Here is a 24787-nt window from a genome sequence, read left to right on the forward strand (position 1 = left end):
TGAACTCCCTTTTTGCAAATCGGAAATTTTCGTGACAGTATTTGGGCTCCCCATAAGTGACAAATACAACACCTACAACATCTAGAATTTATGCTTAGAAGGACATTTTACTTTCTTATGGCGAAAATTGTGTAAGGAGTGAAGGCGTAACTACTTGGCAGTGATGATGAGTGGTTGGGGGGGATCATTATACTCTAGAGGTCCCTTTCTTGTGGTCTTGTCATTGTGTGGGTGGGTGTATGTTCTGGTAATTCAAATTAAAAAAAAACTTAACTCAAAAAAATAATATTTAATAAATTCGAAAATGATTTTCTCTTTTTGTGTGTTGGGGAAGCACTAAACAACAAATATGATTACGAGTAATACACGCACACACATATACATATAAGGAAAACATCAAAAAAATACACAAACACATATATATGAACCTAACTAAAGCAAATATCGTTTAATATATATTCTTGAACCGCAACGTTGTCCTAAATTTGCTGGGTTCGTTTCTTTTTTTTTTTGCTCTTCGACACATAACAAATATTAAATGAATTATTAAAGAGCTCAAAGGAGCACATTGAAATTGAGAGGGAGAGAGAGAGTGAGAGGTAAAATAACTGGCTTATAACCTCTCTAATATAGAGGCAATATCCAAATGAGGCCATTAAAATGGAAAAAACGGCTTCGTTGAGTTTGAGTGAATTACTCGGATAACGTAGACAAATTTTCTAATTTTTTTTTAAATTTTTGGATAATTTAGATAAATTATCCACAATATTGGGATAATGTGGATATATCTTTTTATTTAAATAACGTAAAAAATTAAAAAAAAAAACCTTTATCTTTATTTGGACCTCGTAGATAAGTTACCTTTACTGTCTAGATAAATTGTATCATTTATCTACATATTTTAGATTACGTGGGCAAATTATCTTTATTGTTAAGATATGGTGGATAATTTATTTTTCATTGTCTGGATCTCTTGAAAAAGTTATCCACATTGTTTAGAAAACGTATCAAAGTTATCTACATTGTCTAGATGAGCTGGATAATTTATCTACATTATCAAGATCTTTTGGATAAGTTTTCTATTTTATCTAGATAACATAGACAAGTTATCTACATTGTCTGGATCTCTTGGGCAAGTTATATACATTATCTAGATAATGTTGTCTAGAAAATTTGGACAAGTTATCTACATTATCTGGAAAATGTTTATAATTTATCTAAAGATAAGTTATCTACATTGTCTGGATAAGATGGATTAGTTATCTACCTTATCTGGATAATGTGGATAAGTTATCTACATCGTCTACATGAGGTAGATAATTTATCTACATAATCTGGATAACGTGGATACGTTATCTAGATTATCTACAAAATATATATAAGTTATCTCCATTTTCTGGATAATGTGGATAAGTTATCTACATTGTCTGGATAAGGTAGATAAGTTATCTACATCGTCTAAATGGGTTGGATAATTTATCTACATTGTGTGGATAACGTGGATACGTTAACTAGATTATCTAGACAATGTGGATAATTTATCTACATTATCTGGTTAATGTGGAAAAGTTATCTACATTGTCAGGTTCCATTAGATAAATTATCTGCATTACCTAGATAATGTGGATAAGTCAACTACATTGCCTAGAAAATGTGGATAAGTTATCTACATTATCTAGATAATGTGGATAAGTTATCTACATTGTCTGGATAAGGTAGATAAGTTATCTACATCGACTAAATGAAATAGATAATTTATCTACAAAGTCTAGATAACGTGAAAACGGTGACAGGTGACATGGATAAGTTATATACATTATCTGGATAATGTTGAGAAGTTATCCGAACTGTCAGGATCACGTGAATAAGTTATCTAAATTATCTAGATAACGTAAATAAGTTATCTACAAAGTCTGGATAACGTGAATACGTTATCTATATTATCTAGGTAACATGGATAAGTTATCTACATTATCTGGATAATGTGGATAAGTTATCTGAACTGTCAGGATCACGTGAATAAGTTATCTAAATTATCTAGATAACGTAAATAAGTTATCTACAAAGTCTGGATAACGTGGATACGTTATCTACATTATCTGGATAACGTAGATAAGTTATCTGAATTGACCGGATAACATTAATAAGTATCTACATTATCTTGATAATGTGGATAAGTTATCTACATTGTCAGGATCTATTTTAAAAGTTATCTACATTATCTAGATAACGTTGATAAGTTATCTACATTGTCTGGATAACGTGGATAAGTTATCTACATTGTCTGGATAACGTAGATAAGTTTCTACATTATCTAGATAACGTGGATAAGTTATCTACATTGTCAGAATCTATTTTATAAGCTATCTAAATTATCTAAATAACGTAGATAAGTTATCTACATTTTTGAATAAAAAAATATAAGGTTGACAATTTTTTTTGGATAACGCGGATAAGTCATTTACGTTATCTGGATAACAAGGATTAGCTATATATGTTATGAGGATAAGTCATTTCGATATTTCGAAAATATGGATAAGTAAATTTCGTTGTTTGGACAAGTTGAATAAAATAATTAAGTCATTTGGATAACGCGGATAAGTTATCTACACCATTTGGATAACGTGGATAAGTCATTTACGTCATTTCGATAATGCGGATAAGTTATTTACGTCATTTGAATAACTTGGATAAGTTAATGACGTCATTTGGATAACGTGGATTATTCATTTACGCTACTTGGGTATCTCGGATAAGTTATTGAAGTTATTTAGATAACTTGGATATATTAATTTCGTCATTTGGATAACGTGGATAAGTTATTTACCTTATTTGGATAACGCGGATAATTAATTTACGTTACTCAAATAATGTGGATAAGTTATTTGCGTCAGTTGGATAACGCGGATTACTTATCTACGTCACTTGGATAACTTGGATAAGTTATCTAAGTCATTTGAATAACTTAGGTAATTTAATTACGTCGTTTGGATAGCTCGGATAAGTTATTTACATTCTTCGGATAGCTTGAATAAGTTAATTATGTCATTTGGATAACTTGGATATGTTATCTACGTCATTTGGATAACTTGGATAATTTGATTACGTCATTTGGGTAACTCGGATAAGTTATCTAAGTCACTTGGATAACTTAAATAATTCTATTACGGCATTTTTATAACTCGGATAAGTTATTTGGATAACTTGGATACGTTAATTACGTTATTTAGATAACGTGGATATGTCACTACGTTATTTGGATAACGTGGATAAATTATTTACCGCACAAACTTGGCGTAGTAAAGCTATCTACGTTATAAAATTTTTGTAAAAAAGTATCTGCGTTATCTGATTAGCATAGATAAATTTTCTGATCTCAAGGAGATTGTATCTGTTATCTGAAAAAAACATATATCATCCAAATTCATTATCTAAATGGTGTATATAAATTATCTACGTTACCTTAGTGACGTAGATGTCTCTTCTGCATTATCTAAATAACATAGATAATTTGTATACATTATCTGAGTGAGATACATATTTTTCCTTCCAGATTTTTAGATAATTTATCTAGGTCTTATGTAAACGATACCTAGATAAATTATCTAAAAATCTGGAAGGAAAAATATGTATCTCACTCAGATAATGTATACAAATTATCTATGTTATTTAGATAATGTAGAATAGATATTTACGCAACTCAGATAATGTAGATAATTTATATACACCATTTAGATAATGAATTTGGATGATATATGGTTTTTTCAGATAACAGATATAACCTCCTTAAAATCAGAAAATTTATCTATGCTAATCAGATAACGCAGATAATTTGTTATAGTAATTTTATAACGTAGATAGCTTTACTACGCCAAGTTTGTGCCGTAAAAAATTTATTCACGTTATCCAAATCCAAGTATCCACGTTATGTGTTTATGGCAGATAAATATAACTACATTATTTAAACAATCCCAGATAACTAATGTATGTTATCTGGCTCTTCAATATAACACACCTGTGTTTTCTGGCTAGTATAGATAACGTAGATAAGTTATCTGACTAAAGAATATTTTTTTTATCTTTTTAATATTTTAATCTGTTTAGGTACTCATATATGTCATATAATACCCTGCCTTAATTTAATGACCGCATACTGTAATTTTGGCAATTTCGCTTTATTGGCAGAGTTTTCCTTCTTTTTTCTCATCCAAAAACAAAAAGGATAATAATTTTTATCCATCCATTTTTGATTTTTTTTTTTTTGGTGTTGAAAAAACAAACCCGAACCTCTATAAATTTCATCAAAATTTCACATATATGGCCGTACAAAATGTTTTCATTTATTATTCCGACTAGTCCAGGCTTTATGGCGGTGCTTAGTTTTTTTTTTTTTTTTTTTGCTTTATTTGTCCAACATACGGTTGGGCACAAATGCACAAATACATACACATGCACACCGTCACAGAACGAGTCGGGTTACATAAAAATTCATTCATACATTTATTGGACTTTATTCTTTTTACACGGCGCGTAAAAGTGGTAGTAAAAATGTTAGAGCGATATTCTGTATGGCATATGGAGGTACATATGTAGAGTACATATGTAAATGCTATGTTGTTTATATAAAACAAATATAATGTATACATGTAAAATAAGTATTGCAAATACTCAACACAATCACACATTTGCACACACACATACACGGGAAAACTGCAAACATCGTTAAGTGGTGTAAGGACGAGAATAGTAAGGATGTGAAACACAAAACTAACTGCAAACATACACATACACAACCTATTCATATAAATGTATATGTATGTGTGTGTTTTTGTTTAAAAAGCGTCTGCATATTGCTGGAAACCATCATCTTGACGAGAAAAGCAATTCTGACTAAACTTAACTTCATGTCCGTAATTGTATGGCGTGTGCAGAGAGGACAAACAAGGACATATAAGGATATAATGCTGTGCATTTTCCCCTTACCGAAAAACACACACACACCCAAAGAGTTATTGTGAGTCATTCATGGCAATTGCCCCATAAAAATTTTTGTTACATTGCTCGAGGATATGATGAGAGTCCCGGAGTCCTGTAACTACACCAGGATAATGGGAACAACAACCTTTGTCATTGTTTAAATTGCTGTGCAGATGACTGCATTTGTGGATAAGAGATAACGGATGATGCCCGTCAATGGTTTGTGGAGGCATAATGAGGGCAGTGACTCACACTTAGGCGGCAAGGAAGGAAAGCTCTCACGAGAGAAAGGTGAGAGAGAGAGAGGGAAGAAAAGAGAATGGGTGTTTTTAGATAACAACTTCATTGAGATTATAAAGATAACGTTATCTAATGAGCATTGATTAGATAAATTATCCTCATGCTTCATATCGACTAGATAACATTAGATAAATGTTCCGCGTTATCTAAATTTAGTAGATAACATTAGAAAAATTATAAACGATATCAAAATTAAATAGATAATATTAGATAAGTTAAGATAACGCTGGAGAAATTAACAATAAAAGCGAATATAAGATTAGATAAATTATCCGTGTTATCTAAACAGCATATTTAACCTAAGATAAATTATCCAGGTTATCTAAACAGGAAAAAAAATAGTTATCCACTTTTTTAAGCAAATAAATTATCTAAATCCGAAAGAAATTTATATAAAAATTATACAAGTTATTTAATAGTTGTTGAACGTCATAGATAAATTATCTGCATTATCTAAGCAGGATAAAAAGTCATGGATGAATTATGCACGTCATTTAAGCAGGTTGAAAAGACATAGATAATTTATCCTCATTATCTAAGTAAAATATAATAGCATAGATGAACTATCTACATTATCTAGCTATTGCAGAACTTCATAGATAAATTATCAAGGTTATCTAAATTGGAAGGAAGTTACAAAAAAGAAAATTACTCTAAACTCAAGTTAACATCGAAGATAACTTATCCACGTTATCCAAATAAGTAGATAATATTATAGATAATATTATAGATAATTTATCCACTTTATCCGAATAATGTAAATTCTTTATCCACTTTATCCAAATGTTGCAGATAAATAATCTAGATAGCGTATCCGCGTTATCCAAATAGTGTAGATAACTTATCCCATTGATGTAGATAACTTATCCACGTTATCCAAAAAATGTAGATAACTTATCCAATTGATGTAGATAACTTATCCACGTTATCCAAAAAATGTAGATAACTTATCTAAGTTATCCAAGTTATCCAAATAGTGTAGATAACTTATCCAATTGATGTAGATAATTCATCCACGTTAGCCAAATAGTGTGGATAACTTATCCACGTTATCCAAATAATGTAGATGACTAATCCACGTTATCCAAATAGTGTAGATAACTTATCCAAGTTATCCAAATAGTGTAGATAACTTATCCAATTGATGTGTAGATAAATTATCCACGTTATCTAAAGAGTGTAGATAACTTATCCAAGTTATCCAAATAGTGTAGATAACTTATCGAATTAATGTAGATAACTTATCCACGTTATCTAAAGAGTGTAGATAACTTATCCAAGTTATCCAAATAGTGTAGATAACTTATCCATGTTATCCAAATAATGTATATAACTTATCCACGTTATCCAAATAATTTAGATAATTTACCCATGTTTTCCAAATACTGTAGATAAGTTATCCACGTTATCCAAATAGTGTAGATAGCTTATCTACGTTATCCAAATAGTGTGGACAACTTGTACACGTTATCCAAAAAGTTTAGATAACTTATCCAATTGATGTAGATAACTTATCCACGATATCCAAATAGTGCAGATAACTTATCTAGGTTATCCAAATTTGTAGATAACTTATCTAATTGATATAGATAACTTATCTAAGTTATCCAAATAGTGTAGATAACTTATCCAATTGATGTAGATAACTTATCCACGTTATACAAATAATGTAGATAACTTATCCTCGTTATCCAAATAGAGTAGATAATTTATCCACTTTATCCAAATAGTGTAGATAACTTATCCAATTGATATAGATAACTTATCTAAGTTATCCAAATAGTGTAGATAACTTATCCAATTGATGTGGATAACTCATCCACGTTATCCAAAAAATGTAGATAACTTATCTACGTTATCCAAGTAGTGTAGATAACTTATCCAATTGATGTAGATAACTTATCCTCGTTATCCAAATAGAGTAGATAATTTATCCACCTTATCCAAATAGTGTAGATAACTTATCCAACTGATGTAGATAATTTATCCACGTTATCCAAATAGTGTATATAACTTATCCAATTGATGTAGATAACTTATCCACGTTATCCAAAAAATGTAGATAACTTATCCACGTTATCCAAATAGTGTAGATAACTTATCGGCATTATCCAAATAATGTAGATAACTTATTCACGTTGTCCGAATAGTGTAGATAACGTATCTGCGTTATCCGAATAGTGTAGATAACGTATCTGCGTTATCCGAATAGTGTAGATAATTTATCCACGTTACCCAAATAACGTAGATAACTTATCCAATTGATGTAGATAACATATCCACGTTATCCAAATAATGTAGATAATTTATCCACGTTATCCAAATAATGTAAATAAATTATCCACTTTATCCAAATTGTGTAGATAACTTATCTGCATTATCCAAATAATGTAGATAACCTATCCAATTGATGTAGATAACTTATCCACGTTATCCAAATTGTGTAGATAACTTATCCACGTTATCCAAAAAATGTAGATAACTTATCCACGTTATCCAAATAGTGTAGATAACTTATCGGCATTATCCAAATAATGTAGATAACTTATTCACGTTGTCCGAATAGTGTAGATAACGTATCTGCGTTATCCGAATAGTGTAGATAACGTATCTGCGTTATCCGAATAGTGTAGATAATTTATCCACGTTACCCAAATAACGTAGATAACTTATCCAAATAATGTAGATAATTTATCCACGTTATCCAAATAATGTAAATAAATTATCCACTTTATCCAAATTGTGTAGATAACTTATCTGCATTATCCAAATAATGTAGATAACCTATCCAATTGATGTAGATAACTTATCCACGTTATCCAAATAATGTAGATAAATTATCCACGTTATCCAAATTGTGTAGATAACTTATCCGATTGATGTAGATAACTTATCCACATTATCCAAATAGTGTAGATAACTTATCCAATTGATGTAGATAACTTATCCACGTTATCCAAATAGTGAAGATAACTTATCTACGTTATCCAAATAGTGAAGATAACTTATCTACGTTATCCAAATAGTGTAGATAACTTATCCAATTGATGTAGATAACTTATCCACGTTCTGCAAATAATGTAGATAATTTATCTAGGTTATCCAAATGTTGTAGATAACTTATCCACGCTATCCAAATGTTGTAGATAATTTATCCACCTTATCCAAAACCTGCAGATAACTTATCCGATTTATATAAACTATGTAGATAACTTATCCATGTCCTCCTAATAATATAGAAAGCTTATCTATGTCATTTTTATATCGCAGATAACTTATCTATATTATCCGAATTCAGCGGATAACTTATCTTAATAGTGTTAAATGGCTGGGAGGGACTTAACTGCATTATCCAAATACTGCGGATAACTTATCTAAATCATCCTAAATGGTTGAATTTTTTTTCGTCATCAAAATATTGCGGATAAATTATATATTTTATCCTAGGCTCTATAATCCGCAAAATTATTTTTTTAATTTTTTTTTATTATATATATATATTTTTTTTTTTAGAAAAAATCCCTGAATTTGCGTTTGAATGTGTTTAAAGCGAGTATAGAAGAATCGTTACAAAAGCAGTTTTGTACATGTAAAGCGTTACGAATATGAGCGTTATGTAAACTTTGTTTGGTTGGTTGGTTGAGGCAAAAAACTATTTGTATCGGAAAAAAATGAGAAATATTTTAAAATGAATAATGAAACCAAAAATAAGAAATAAAAGAAAAAAATAAGAATGTAAAGAGAAAAAGTGTAAAAATTAGTATTGAGTTGTAGAAGTAGAAGAGTAAAAGTTGGGGAGGAGGAGGCGTAACAAAAAAACTTAGACGTAAAACTGAAGTGGAACGCATGGGCGTTAATTGGTGACGGCGGCTGTTGCAGCTGCGTAGGCGGCGGCGATTTGGTTAAAGGCTTTAAGGCAGTAGAAGACGAAGAAGTGGAAGAAATATTTGTTTTGTTGTTGTAATAGAACGTATAAGGCTTAAAGACAACACAAAAGGTATTTCGGCACAAAGGACAAACGAATTATAATTTTTTTTTTGCTTTTTTGGTGGGGGGGACAACTCAAACAAGAATTTTTTGGAAAATCAAAATCCGTTTTTTTTTTTTTGGAAAATCAAAAATAATACAGAAACGAACGAACGAACAGATTTAAAGATAGCTGCAAAAGATAACTTCTTACTTCTTTTTGCTTTTTCTTGCGACCATATTGCGGCTGAAAGAAGATTTATCAATTTTGAGTTCAAATGATTTTGGGGGGTGGGGCAGGGTAGGATGTAATGAAAATGGTGGTTGGGCGGGTGTTTCGTTGTTGTTCACATGTTAGCCAAGTTGTGGCGTAACAAAAACAAGCAACAACAACAACAGCAATAAATTGTGATGACGCATAAATGACGTTGAAGGAGAGTTTTTTTTTTTTTTTTTTTTGGTTTTTGGTCGACGTCAATGCATGAATGGTTAGAGGTTTTTGCAAAATGATTTCATCCATACAACGACAACAACAACAACAACAGCAAAAGGATACAAACATTTCCGAAATGCCAAGGAAGAAGTTATTGTGGTTTTATATTAATTTTTGTTGTTGTTGTGTTTTTTTTTTCAATGGAGGAGAGCATGGGTTTTGTGTTTTTTATTTGGTTTTCAAGTGGCGCCCAAGTAAATCAAATAGTTTTTTTCGTGGCGTTGTCATTGATTTCGTTTTAGTTGTTGCAATTTTTGTGTTATTATTCGCAGGGCAAAAGGTTACAAGTTCAAAATGAGAGAGAGAGAAGGAAAAAAACAAGTAGAGAGAAAGAGAAAAAAAGAAACAAAAATACATGAACAAGAAGAAAGAACAAATATTGTTGTTGTTTTTTTTTTAAGAGTATATTATTTCATTATTGAAAAAAAATCTGAAACTGCTGGAATTTGTCTTTGTTTTGTCTAGATTGCAGACCGAACGGCAATAATTTTCTTGCTTTCGTCGACTCTTAAAGGATATTTACGAATCTGGTTGGCAATGACATGGATGATGGTCGTGTTTTTGAGGGGGGAGGCGAAAACGAAAACTGAGCGAGCGAGACAACAAAGGCGCGTAAAGATGATTCATACGATTCTATTTTCGAAATTTTTCTTATTGATCTAATGAGGGGTTAAATAAACTGAGAGTTGGGTACATGGGTACTCTTCCAATCCCCAATTTGATGAGATAAGAAATGTTGTGATTTCATTTTGAATGTCGTCGCCTCATTGCCCAGATGAATGCTATAAAAAAAAAACTAAGTGGCTTATTTACACAAGGTTATGGAATAGAGAGAGAGAGAGAGAGTGAGAGGGGTGAAGCTAATTTATTTCGTTCCATGAACATGAGAAATGTACTAAACGAATTCTAAGAGAATTTTTTCAAAAATTAGAAGATAGATGAAAGATAAAGGAAAAAATTGAAATTATAAAAAATTGAATAAGTCAAAAAAAAATTAAAATAAAATTAAAAATTTTCATATAATTTTAATTAAAAAACTAGTTTTTTCTTAACAAAAAAGAAAATATAAGAATATTAAATACGCAATATAAACCCTTACTATATAATTACATTTTATTCTAATTTTTTTTTTTTTGTAAATTTAAAGTTAATAAAAAAATTATAAAAAATTGAAAATTAACACAATAATTTATATTTATATAGACTTTAAAAAATTAATTAAACATTACGCCTAATAATATCATAGTAATAATTCCGAAAAAATATTTGTAAAAACTAGTTCGTTCTTCAAGATAAATTTTCGAAATGGGAGCTTGTACGTGGCCAAAAAGAAAATTGAAAATCATTTGTTAAAAATACTAAATTTTAGTTCAACCTCTAAGAAAATTTTTTTAAAATCAAGGATAATAAATATAAATTTTATAAATATATATATATAAAAAAAATTATTTAAAAAAAAGTTCTGAAAAGTTGCTTGACCATCAAAATGTTAATCTAAGAATTAATGGAAAATAGCTCATCTTTTAAATGAAATACAGGCTCATAGAAAAATATTTTTTTAAATACTGCATAGGGACTGAACACCACTGTATGGTGGAGGGTATAAATAGATATTATTTTTTGATAATGGATAGCAGGTATCCCTTTAGAAACTATATATTTTTTTTTTTTGTACAAAAAATAATTTGAACTTTTCAGAATATATTTTTTTATTAAAGTTTGTAAAACAGACATTCCTTTTAAATCCTAAATAGTAGGTATCACTTTAGAAACTATTTGTTTTTTTTTTTCTTCTTTTAATCCAAAACAATAAGAGGACATTTCAGAAACTATTTTTAAAAGTCTGACATATTAGCTGGTATTTTAGCTAGAATTTTAGTTTAATTTTTTAAATCCAGAAACATAGCGAAATTTTTAAAAGATTTGGATTTAAAATTATGTCCTGGTTAGAATATAAAAAATTAAGGATTTTTTTATTCTCTAGTCCTGTTTGTTCTTAAAAATATTTTAAACATTCACAAGTGTGCTCTATTTTCTTTTTTTTAATTTTTATATTTTAAATCCAGGATAGCAGCCAGCCCTAAAAAATTAAGGGATGGCTATAATTTTTGTATTTTTTTTTTTATTTCAGAATATTTCGTTGTCTTTGGAATTAAAATTAAGCCTTAGTAAAAATATGTTTTATAGACAAAAAAAAATAAAAATCCAGATTTTTTTATTCACGTAAAATATTTACGAAAACCACAAGTACTGTTAATTCTTTAAAAATATTTTTCCTTTAAAAAACTGTGTTTTTTTTTTTGAAAATTTATGAGTCCTGTTTGTGCTCTATAACTCTTTAAAATATATAGCAAATAATCAAGCCTTGATTACCATAAAAAATCACAAGCTCAAATTATCCTCTTGAAAAAAAAATTTGTAAAAAATTATTTCAAGATATTAACAAATTATACCAAAATTCCTTTTTTCCTTTTCTAAAAAATTACGAGCACATCATTAAAAAAATTTCTATTTGAAAAAGCTCCTTCACGAGTCTTGTATAATATTATCTTTAAATATTGAATACAAAATAGCAAACCCAGCTTATTCTTAACAACAATTTTGAAAATTTAAGAGCCATATTTTCCTTTGACAAAAAATATTTAAAAAATCTATTCTAGTAATATATTGGTAAAAATCAACGAATGATCTTAAAATATTTTAAAATAGTCTTATTTATCTCATATTAGAACAACTTTTAAATCCACTAGTCCTGTTTGTCCTTTAAAAAATATTTCAATAAATTTTATATATTCTGCCCATCTTTTACAAATATTTGTGAGTCCCTTAAACATATTTACAAAAATAGAAGTCTCATTTACCCTTAAAAACATATAAAAAAGGATCCTGTTTATATTTTGAATTTTTTTTTTTTTTTAAATCCACAAGCCTTTAAAAAACATTTAAAATAAATTAAAAAATTCTACTTATACCTGAAAAATATTCTTAAAATATAATAAAAAATCAAAAGTCTGGTTTACCATTTAAGCATATTCAAAACCCCGTTTACCCTTAAAAACATATTAAAAAACGAGTACTGTTTACCCTTTGAAAATATTCCACAAAGAAGCCTTCCAATGTTATTTTTTTTTTGTGAAATCTTCTTAATATCTTAGAATCTTAGATTTTCTAAATTTCTTGAAACAAAAATTTAAATAGAAATATTAATAATAATATAATAATAAAAGTAAAATTAAAAAAAATCTACATAGTCTTGAAACAATAAATAAAAAAATCTATACCATTATTGAAAATAATTTTTTGCCCATTTTAGATAAATATTATTTTGTTATTCATTTTTACGTCCATTAATTTTGTACAAATTTGTTACAGTTTTGTTATATGTACATTGACAACTAATGAAGCCAATATCAATTTTATTCAATCCATTTACCATTTATAGAATAATAAAGAAAAAATACATTTAATATTTATTTTATAAATAAAAATTAAAAAATAAAAACAAAAATACATATTATAGCAAATAATTTAAAATTTTTTAAATAAAATCTACTGCCCTAGAGTGTTGGGTCCAAACGTGGGGGATTAAATTAAGGATTCGGTTATGTGTTAAAAATTATAATTTAAATGATGATAGATTATATTATTATTATTATATATTATTATTATTATTATTATTATTAGTATTATATTATTATTATTATATATATATTATTATTATTATATTATTATTATTATTATTATTATTATATTATTATTATTTATTATTATATTATTATTAAGTTTATTATTATTATTATTATTATTATTATTATTATTATTGTTATTATTATTATATTATATATTATTATTATTATTATTATTATTTTATTATTATATATTACATAATATTATTATTATTATTATTATATTATTATTATTATTAGTGTATTATATTATTATTATTTTTATTATAATGATTATTACTATTATTATTATTATTATTATAATATATTATTATTATTATTATTATTATTTATTATTATTATTATTATTATTAGTATTATTATTATTAGTTATTATTATTATTATTATTTATTATTATTATTATATTATTATTATTATTAGTTAGTATTATTAGTATTATTATATATTATTATATTATTATTATTATTAGTATTATATTATATTATTGTATTAGTATTTATTAGTATTATTTTTATTATATTATTATATTTATTATTATTATTATTATTTTTATTATATTATTATATGATTATTATATTATTATTATTATTATTATTATTATTATTATATTATTATTATATTATTATATTATTATATTATTATATTATATATTATTATTTTAGTATTATTAGTATTAGTATTATTAGTATTAGTTTATTATTATTATTATTATTATTATTATATTATTATTATTATTATTATTTGATTTTATTATTATTATATTAGTATTATATATTATATTATTATTATTATTATTATTATTATTATTATTATTATTATATTATTATTATATATTTTTATTAGTATTATTATTATTATTATTATTATTATTTATTATTATTATTATTATTATTATTATTATTATTATTATTATTATTATTATTATATTATTATTAGTATTATATTATAGATTATTATTTGATTATTATATTATTATTATAGATATTATATTATTATATATTATTAGTATTATTATTATTATATTATTATTATTATATTATTATTATATATTATTAATTTATTATGGTATTACTAGTATTATTATTATTATAATTATATATTATTATTATTATTATTATATTATATTATTAATTATTATTATTTATTATATTATTATTATTATTATTATTATTATTATTATTATTACTATTATATTATTATTATTATTATTATTATCAATTATATTATTATTGTTTATATTATATTATTATTATTTATTATTATTATTATTATTATTATTATTATTATTATTATTTTTTATTATATTATTATTATTATTATTATTATTATTATTATTATTATTATTATTATTATTATTATATATTATTATTATTATTATTATATTATTATTATTATTATTATATATTATTAATTTCATACTAGTATTATTGTTGTAATTCAGTTTAATTATTATTATTTTAATTATATTTAATTATTTTGGCTATAATTATTCATTTTGCTATTAATTTAATATTAATTAATTTTAATTTAATTTTTCTAGATGCATAAAATTAAAAAATATATATTTTTTTTCAATTTATGCATCTATTATTTATAAATGCACTCTTATTATTAGTATAATTACTAAACTTTTTTATATATTTATTTTTTATATAATTATTTTTTGTTTCTTATATTTACTTATTTTTTATAATGTAGAAAAAACGTTCTCTAAAATATTTTTTATGAGTTTTCAAAATATTTCCAAATTTCAACCGAATCCCTCTCCCAACATAAACTGTCAAATTTACTACGGATTTTATTTTTATCTCTATTTTACTAAAATTAAATGAATTAAATTTGGATCGGGTTTGGTGTATTCATTAGGTTTAGTTCAAGATACAACATTGAAGACAACATCTAAGAGAGAATTACATTAAGAGAAAAAATTCGGATTCAAAGATTAGGGAACACATTTTCTAAGTACTTGAAATTAGTTACAGGTCATTTGCTGGATTACATAGAGAGTTGAGGGAAGATTAAAAAAAGTTCAAACTAGCGGGGCGGGTTAGTAATCAAACTACACCAATATACTAAGATGAAGGTACGGCTGTACTTCCAAAGATTATTCGGATTTTTTCAAATTGAAATGTGAAGAGAGGAAATGGATTTTATTATTTTTTTTTTTATTTATTTCAAATTTTCGTATAAAAATAGATTTTTTTTAATTATTAGGTTTAAAAACGGAGTTTATTAATTTTACAACATTGAAAGCAAGAAAGAGTTGATTCAGCTTTCATTTCAAATATATGGAGGAAAGAGCGCCATCTATACTTGAAATATGTATACTCGCAACAGACGCTCTGCTGCGTAACATTCAAATGTCACAATATAAAATGGTTTAGTATAAGTTTTGCCTCTTATAGTCTCAGAGAGCGCCATCTACATTTGAATACCTCACACGAAAAACTTTCATCTTTGGAAGTACATATTTGGTAATAAAAGTTGGAATTTAAATATTAGAAAGCCAAAATTATTTACGAAGAAAAATAAATTTAAACAATTAATTAAAATATTTAAAATATTAAAAAAAAAATAGAGAATGCCAATATTACGTCTATATAAAAAAAGTAAAATATATATAAAATGTACGACGAAAAATGAAACATTTATTATCATACAGTTAGTACAAAATGTAGTAAAGAGAAATAAAGTTAAGAGAGGAATTATGACTGCTAAGGGTACACAGAGAAAGAGAGAATCGGGGAAAAGGGGGCAATTGGGAGCTTTACTGTTTGAAAACTTCTAATACGAGGAGTAGTTTTTACAGGGGTTTCTAGAAACTACTAAAATCCTACATTGAAGACTTCTAGGAATATTTTTTATTGACGAGCTACAGAAGGTCTTAATTTTATACAGAAGCTCTAGAAGTCCTTCGATTCATAAAAAAGCTCTGGAAGGACTTCGTTTAATTAAAAAGCTATCCAAGACTTATCCTTTGCCAGATTTTCGATTTCAAATGATGTGTTATTGATCGTCTATTAATAAAAAGCTTAAAAAGCTTTTTGCAAGGTTAAATAGCTTCCATATTGAGAAGACTTTGCTTGGTAGAAAAGCTCTGGAGGATCTTTGTCTTTTTAAGAAATATCTGGAAGGTCTTTCCTTAGGAGATTTTCAATTTTAATTTAAATTTTGTAGATCTTCTATTAAAAATGCTAAAAAAGCTTTTCGAAGGGTAGAATAGCTTTTCTATTTTTATATACTTTAAATTGACTCATATTTTTCTGGAAGGCATGGATGGTATTGTAAACATATTCCATAGCTCTTTTGAAACTATTATTTAAAGGGCTTCTGGGACTTTTTTAAAATAAAATATTCCATAAATAAAAGAACTTCTGAAGCTCTTTTCGAAAAAAGCTCTTCTAAATATATGTAGCCATTGGAGCTTTTATGTAATTTATTTACATTTTAAAGGAAACAATACCTTACAAAGCTCTTTTAAATGTCCTTCCGGGGCTTTTTGGCTTTTAATGGATTTACATCTTTCTTTAGAATAACTTCTGAAGAATTTCTGAAGCTCTTTTCCCCATGTAAAAACCACCTAAAGCTCTTCTAAATGTAAGTAGCTATTGGAGCTTTTATAAAATAGAACACGTTTTAAATAAAAAACATTACAAAGCCCTTTTAAAAGTAGTCAGAAAGCTTTTCGAAGCCCTCCACAATTTTTCTATGGATAGCTCTTCTAAAAATATTATTGAAAGACCTTCGAGGTCTTTTTTTATTAATAAGAGGCCTTGAAAAGCTTTTTGGACAATAAAAAGCTTTGAAGAATTTTTCGTATAAAAACTGCTGCAGATTTTCTAAATAAAACTAGCAATTAAAGCTTTTATATGAACAGGCCTTGAAAAGCCTTTCTAAAGACAGAAAGCCTACATAGCAATTTCTCCATCGATCGGACACTTTTCGAAGTTATTTAGAAAAAGAAATGTTTATACGAAAAACAAACTTTCGAGCTTTTTTAAAGAAGAAGACACTTAAAACTCGTCCATAAATTTAACACCTTTTAAAGCTCTTCTATAATAGGTAGGTAAAAAAGGCCGTTCCACAAGTAGAACACCTTTTAAAGCTCCTCTCTCAAGAGAAGACCTTCTCATATATTTTCATCAATAGAATCTTTTCTGAAGGCTTTCTATGGAAATAACATCTTCAAAAGCTCTGTCTTAGATAAAAAAAAAAAATCTCCAAAGCTTCTCTTTAGATAAAGGTTCGCATACAGCTCTTCTATCAATAGAAGACTTTCTGAAGCTTTTCTATAGAAAAAAAAAAAACTAAATGACTTCTCATTTCGTGATTTACAGGGATATCAAGATTCTCAGATTCATGCTATCGAAATTGAATGAAATTTTTCAATGAATAAGAAGGGAATTTAAGATAACTATATGAAATCTTAAAAATTAAGGTTCTAAAGGCTCTACAGGATTCTAGAAACGAAAATTGTTCCGATAAATGGTATAAAAGATACTTTTTCTAAACTACTGAAAATTCTCTAAGTGAATGAGAATTATTTCCTCATAGCATGGAGTGTGACTACATTGAACCAAAAACAGAAAATGGATATGGGATTGAAAATGGGGGCCTAATTAATGCATGAAAAAAATGTAATGGAATTAATGGAAATGCTTTTAGTTTTTAATGAAAAGGGGGGTGGGGGGTTAATTTCGTTTTGTTATAGAAAAAGCTTTGCCTTCGGGCTTTTCTTGTTCCGTTACCAAGAGAACAAAAAAAGGTCATTTACATTCCACATTTAGGATTAGTAATTATTTTTTTGGTTTGGTTTAGTAGAAAAGAAATAATATTAGAATTATAATATTTAATAAATATTTATATATGTATAGAGTTACAACATATCACACACACACGCACAATGAAATTGTTCTTATACTGAGGCGGCTCGTAGGGATTTTTTTAGGTAATTATTTCAAGTTACAAAAAAACCAAGTGGCGAAAAGTAGACAGGGGTAGAGAGAGGGGTGTAGGGGGTGAGACACAAAACAAAAATTGGCCAGCTTAATATTTACCTGCTCTCCTTCGGCGGCTCTCTTTCTTTCCAGCTCCTTTTGTTTTTCATGTTCAGCGATACGTTGTTCGATTTGTAACAATGATTCGCGGGTGAAGGGACGGAACAAACTGCGTTCTTCCTCAGATATCGAGTCGGAATCTTCTGTCATTGTCTATGCGGCCAACGATGAGAGCCTCAGATTTCCAAGGCCTGTTTGAATATTTTATTCAAAAAAATTATTTTAAAAAATTTTAAAAAATTGAAATTAAAAAATGTATGTTATTCACTCATTTTGGGCAAACAAAGTAACTACGTCAGTGGTAGTAATAAATTTTATAGAAAAACCATTTGAAAACAAAAAAATAACACACACACACACACACTTACATGAGGCACATGTATGTCGCCTGCTACGTCAAAGTTACAACTATATCCGAGGCGCCATTTTCAAACAAGCGCCCACCACAGACACGTATTCTGGAAAGAAACAGACAAGAAAGGAGGTGAAAAAAAAATACATTTTTGTAGTGAAAATGAAAAGGAAACGGAAACAAACAAACAACACCATTAGTTTTATTTTCTGCTCGCAGAGGAACCATAGATAGTTGTTGTGGGAGAGAAAAAGAGAGGGGGTGATGTAAGGTACTTGGTAGGGTATACATTTTGATGTGAGTGTATGGCAAGGATTATATGGCAACAAACTAAATGAATAAAATACGAGCTTCTTTTAATTATGGAACTATTTACAAAAAAAAAAAAAACCCACAACAACAAGAACAGAATTTATATCGCTATGACGCTGGAAATGTAAATAATGATGATGATGATGGAGACGATGACGATGGAAACGGTGACATACAGACAATAAACCCAACCCTAAATAAGTGTATATGTAAGAGCTAGCACTTAGCTTGCAGGGAGTATATGGTATAAGTAGAACTGCCTTTACCAAATATTTTTTTGAAAAAAAAATCCACGCCTATTGTTGGTGCTTTAAAAATATTTTTAAAAAAATCCACGCCTATAGTAGGTGGTTTAAAAAATATTTTTTAAAAAATCCACGCCTATAGTAGGTGGTTTAAAAAATATTTTTTAAAAAATCCACGCCTATAGTAGGTGGTTTAAAAAATATTTTTTAAAAATCCACGCCTATAGTAGGTGGTTTAAAAAATATTTTTTAAAAAATCCACGCCTATAGTAGGTGGTTTAAAAAATATTTTTTAAAAAATCCACGCCTATAGTAGGTGGTTTAAAAAATATTTTTTAAAAAATCCACGCCTATAGTAGGTGGTTTAAAAAATATTTTTTAAAAAATCCACGCCTATAGTAGGTGGTTTAAAAAATATTTCTTAAAAAATCCACGCCTATTGCTTATGCTTTAAAAAAACTTTTTCAATAATACACGCCCATTGCTTATGCTTTAAAAAATATTTGTAAAAAATCCACGCCTATTGCTTATGCTTTAAAAAATATTTGTAAAAAATCCACGCCTATTGTTGGTGCTTTAAAAAAATATTTTGAAAAGCTCTACGCCTATTGTAGATGCTTTAAAAAATATTTTAAAAAATTCGCGCCTATTGCATATGCTTTAAAAAATATTTTTAAAAATTCGCGCCTATTGCATATGCTTTAAAAAATATTTTTAAAAATTCGCGCCTATTGCATATGCTTTAAAAATATTTTAAAACATTCGCGCCTATTGCATATGCTTTAAAAAATATTTTTAAAAAATTCATGCCCTTTTGCATATGCTTTAACATTTTTTTTTAAAAATCCACGCCTTTTGTTGGTGTGTTAAAAAATATTTTTAAAAATCCACGCCTTTTGTTGGTGTGTTATAAAATATTTTTAAAAAACCCACGCCTATTGTTGGTGCTTTAAAAAATATTTTTAAAAAATCCACGCCTATTGTAGATACTTCAAAAAATATTTTTAAAAAATGTTTGACTGATGTAGATACTTCAAAATTTTTTTTTAAAAAATCCACGCCTATAGTAGGTGGTTTAAAAAATATTTTAAAAAATCCACGCCTATAGTAGGTGGTTTAAAAAATATTTTAAAAAATCCACGCCTATAGTAGGTGGTTTAAAAAATATTTTAAAAAATCCACGCCTATAGTAGGTGGTTTAAAAAATATTTTAAAAAATCCACGCCTATAGTAGGTGGTTTAAAAAATATTTTAAAAAATCCACGCCTATAGTAGGTGGTTTAAAAATATTTTAAAAAATCCACGCCTATAGTAGGTGGTTTAAAAATATTTAAAAATCCACGCCTATAGTAGGTGGTTTAAAAAATATTTTAAAAAATCCACGCCTATAGTAGGTGGTTTAAAAAATATTTTAAAAAATCCACGCCTATAGTAGGTGGTTTAAAAAATATTTTAAAAAATCCACGCCTATAGTAGGTGGTTTAAAAAATATTTTAAAAAATCCACGCCTATAGTAGGTGGTTTAAAAAATATTTTAAAAAATCCACGCCTATAGTAGGTGGTTTAAAAAATATTTTAAAAAAATCCACGCCTATAGTAGGTGGTTTAAAAAATATTTTAAAAAATCCACGCCTATAGTAGGTGGTTTAAAAAATATTTTAAAAAATCCACGCCTATAGTAGGTGGTTTAAAAAATATTTTAAAAAATCCACGCCTATAGTAGGTGGTTTAAAAAATATTTTAAAAAATCCACGCCTATTGTTGGTGCTTTAAAAAATATTTAAAAAAATCCACGCCTATTGTTGGTGCTTTAAAAAATATTTTAAAAAATCCACGCCTATTGTTGGTGCTTTAAAAAATATTTTAAAAAATCCACGCCTATTGTTGGTGCTTTAAAAATATTTTTTAAAAATCCACGCCTATTGTTGGTGCTTTAAAAAATATTTTTTAAAAATCCACGCCTATAGTAGGTGGTTTAAAAAATATTTAAAAAAAATCCACGCCTATAGTAGGTGGTTTAAAAAATATTTTAAAAAATCCACGCCTACAGTAGGTGGTTTAAAAAATATTTTAAAAAATCCACGCCTATTGTTGGTGCTTTAAAAATATTTAAAAAAAAATCCACGCCTATTGTTAGTGCTTTAAAAAATATTTTTAAAAAATCCACGCCTATTGTTGGTGCTTTAAAAAATATTTTGCATATTGCATATGCTTTAAAAAATATTGTTTTAAAAACCGACACCTATTTCATATGCTCTAAAAAATATTTTTTTAAAAACCGACACCTATTTCATATGCTCTAAAAAATATTTTTTAAAAATCCACGCCTATTGTAGATGCTTCAAAAAATATTTTTAAAAAATCCACGCCTATTGCATGTGCTTTAAAAATATTTTTTAATAATAATTTAATATTTTTAGAAAATTGCGAATGCATTAACATTTTTTTTTTAATTTTTTTTTTTAACAACAATAAAAGCTATATTTTGTCTTATCAATGAAAATTATTTATTTTCTACTTGAAGTCAAATCTAATTTGACTTGTGCCCTTATCACTGTTAAATCTTCTAGAACAGAAATAAAACATCTGCGTCTTAAAAAAATATATATTAGATTTTTTTCAATAATTAGTTCCTCTTATCAGTAGCTTATTTCCAATTGAGCTTTGGAGGGGAGCGAAGTTCAACGGCAAAATATTTGTTTGTTTTTTTTTCTAACAACAAAACTATCGAACGTAATTAGAGAATAAAGAAAGCATTCAATTCTGAAAGGTTATCTGTTTCTCGATGAATGCAGGCATTATTAGAAAATAAATCTAAATAATTTTTTTTTATATTTTTTTCTATTCAATACAGAATGAAAGAAAATTGCATCAGCTTTAAGGAAAAAAATTCTAAGAAATTCTTTGTCTGCCCAAAGAAGTTATCAACACGTGTTGCCAAGACCATTAATCCCCAATCGTTCTCTTTGGCCAATTATTATCACCCCACTGTGAGTGATTACAAATCAAATTTGACATTGATTTGATGAAAAAGAAGTCCTTAAATTAGTCATAAACTAGTTCCATCAAAATCCTTCATATCCACCACAGACAACTCAAACCTGGATTGTCCATACCAAACTCATAAATTTCAGGCGCCATATTTCCTCTACGTTCTTCATTTCTGCCATTAGTCCTCCAAAAGGAAAACATAAATAATTATAGTCCCTTTTTTCTCTCTCTCTCTCCTTTCACTTTCTTGTTTGCGGAGTAGTCATTAATTTATTATGATAGACGCTTTAATGATTACATACACCAACAAACAAATGAACACATACATATCTGTCTGATACATGTGTAGTTAGGTAGTATTTACCCAGGGTGAGATATTTATTACTGAAATTGTGGATATACTCAAATTGGGTTCATTTGACTCAATATCGTTCCATAGTAATTAATATTCATTAAATCCTCTGATATGCCATTCAAACTTGAAGTTAATTGTTTTATTTGTTAAATAAAATCCCAAAAGGAAGATATATTGAAAGTGAAAAGAAGAAGGACCAAAGTAAATTTACTATGGATTCTTAAAAAATATTTTTTTAAGTTTTAATCAACCAAAAAAATCAAGAAACCCATGAAAGTGGATTTTTGAGAGCACATAAGAATGTGGAACTCGAAACTAGTTCAATTGTTCTCAATTCAATGGCGCATTCACTTTTGGGACCCAAATAATTGAATGCGCAAAAACGACAATTTTATAGCAAAATTTTGGGGCTATAGGTAGTTCCAATTTTCTCCAGGCGTGTGGCTGAACCCATAAATTTCTTTAACTGGATTTTAAGCCCCCTGGAACCAAGGACCAAAACCGTCATGGGATGTTCCAAAACACAATGCAATCATAAAATACGCTCAAATACATAAATGTGTTCATGAGAAAATATTTCAACTATCGTTTGAGATTTCAATTCCCATTCGATCTTATATATGACCTCCCACCTTAACGTTATGTTTTTCACAGGAATCACGGAGGACCAGATAACTTAGAAATAGCTTAATTGTTTCCAGTCCAATTCACATTCACTTCTAGGAACCCGATAATTGCGTGCGTAAAAAGCTACACTCTTAGATTAACTTTTGGGTACTCTAGTATATTTCAATTTCCACCCCCAGTATGGCATAACTGATAAGGTTTTTCTTTTTGGTTTAGGCATTAGGGACCTATGAGTCCAGGACATATATTAATATTTTGTTATTTATTTGAAATAGTAAAAAATATTTGAAATATATAAGGGCTTTAAAGGGAAAATATTTAAATAAATGTTTGAGATTTAAATCTCCATTCAGCTTTATATATAGACACAAAACACGATTTTATGTGTCCCATTGGATTCATAGAGAGCCAGAATACTCGAATATAGTTCAATTACTTCAAGTTCATTTTACATTCACTTATGGGAACCATATGAATGTCTGCGCAAACAATGGCAAATTTAAATAAAATTTTAGCATGAAGTGATTCAGTTCTCTTTTCACTCCCGTTTGGCTTCACAAATGAACATTTTCCACTCAGGTTTAAGCATAATGGAACCATGAACCCAGGAAAGTTATAAAGTTTTCGAAAATAATTTACATTAACTAAAAATTTCATATAAATAGAGTTTGAAATAGGGAAAATATGACGACTTTCATTTACGATTAAAATATCCATTTAGTTTTGTAAATTACACCTGACCCAGATTCTTTATACTCCATTAAAAAATCGGAAGGCAGGCCACTTGAAAATAGTTCACTTTCCCCGAAATCAATTTATATTCACTTAAGGGAACCAATTTAACAGATGAGCAAAAAACTCCAAATTTATATGAACATTTGGGTATCCAGATAAGTTTTAATTTTGCTCTCACTATGTTAACACACAAAAACTTTTTGTGCTAGATTTTAAGTCCTAGGAATCTGTGGACCAAGAATAGTTACGTCGATTTTAATACTAGTTCGCATGAAGTAAAAAAGTCTCCATTAATTAACAAACTTAGGGAAAACAAATCAACTCTCTTTTGAAATTTAAATCCCCTGTTGTTTTCTAAAATAGCTACACTGTTGGCTTTTTGTGTTCCATATGGAATTCTTGGAGGACCAAGTAACTCAAAAAAAATCCTTACGCGTATTGAGATCAAATCTTATTCACATAAAGGAACCAGTTTAAGAGATGCACGAAAAACGGCAAATTTATTTAAACTTTTGGGTATTCCAGTAAATTTAAGTATTTACCCCAAGAGTTTAGTGGCGCATGAAATTTTTGCACTAGGTTTTGAGTACTAGGAACCTGTGGACTCAGAATAAATATATATTTTTTAATAGTAGTTTGCAGTATTTAAAAAAAAAACACCCCCATTTAAATAATGAACTACAGGAAAAT

The 24787-nt window shown here is 27.5% G+C and overlaps 1 protein-coding gene across 26 annotated transcripts in view; it reads right to left on the minus strand.

The window, feature by feature from the left end:
- Positions 1–24787, minus strand: part of para-like (sodium channel protein para-like) — a 198301-nt gene that overhangs the window by 164588 nt on the left and 8926 nt on the right. For 16 of the 26 annotated variants that reach the window (XM_059122225.1, XM_059122224.1, XM_059122202.1 and 13 more), the window contains exons 2-4: positions 18849–18938; positions 18481–18671; positions 9458–9490 (exon numbers count right to left, since the gene is read on the minus strand). In XM_059122225.1, the coding sequence (XP_058978208.1) occupies positions 9458–9490; positions 18481–18630 (183 nt within the window). In that variant the 5' untranslated portion in view covers positions 18631–18671; positions 18849–18938. 26 annotated transcript variants of the gene reach the window in all.

The sequence above is a fragment of the Musca domestica genome, unplaced genomic scaffold (genome assembly GCF_030504385.1).
Source record: "Musca domestica strain aabys unplaced genomic scaffold, Musca_domestica.polishedcontigs.V.1.1 20, whole genome shotgun sequence".
NCBI classification, from domain to species: domain Eukaryota; kingdom Metazoa; phylum Arthropoda; class Insecta; order Diptera; family Muscidae; genus Musca; species Musca domestica.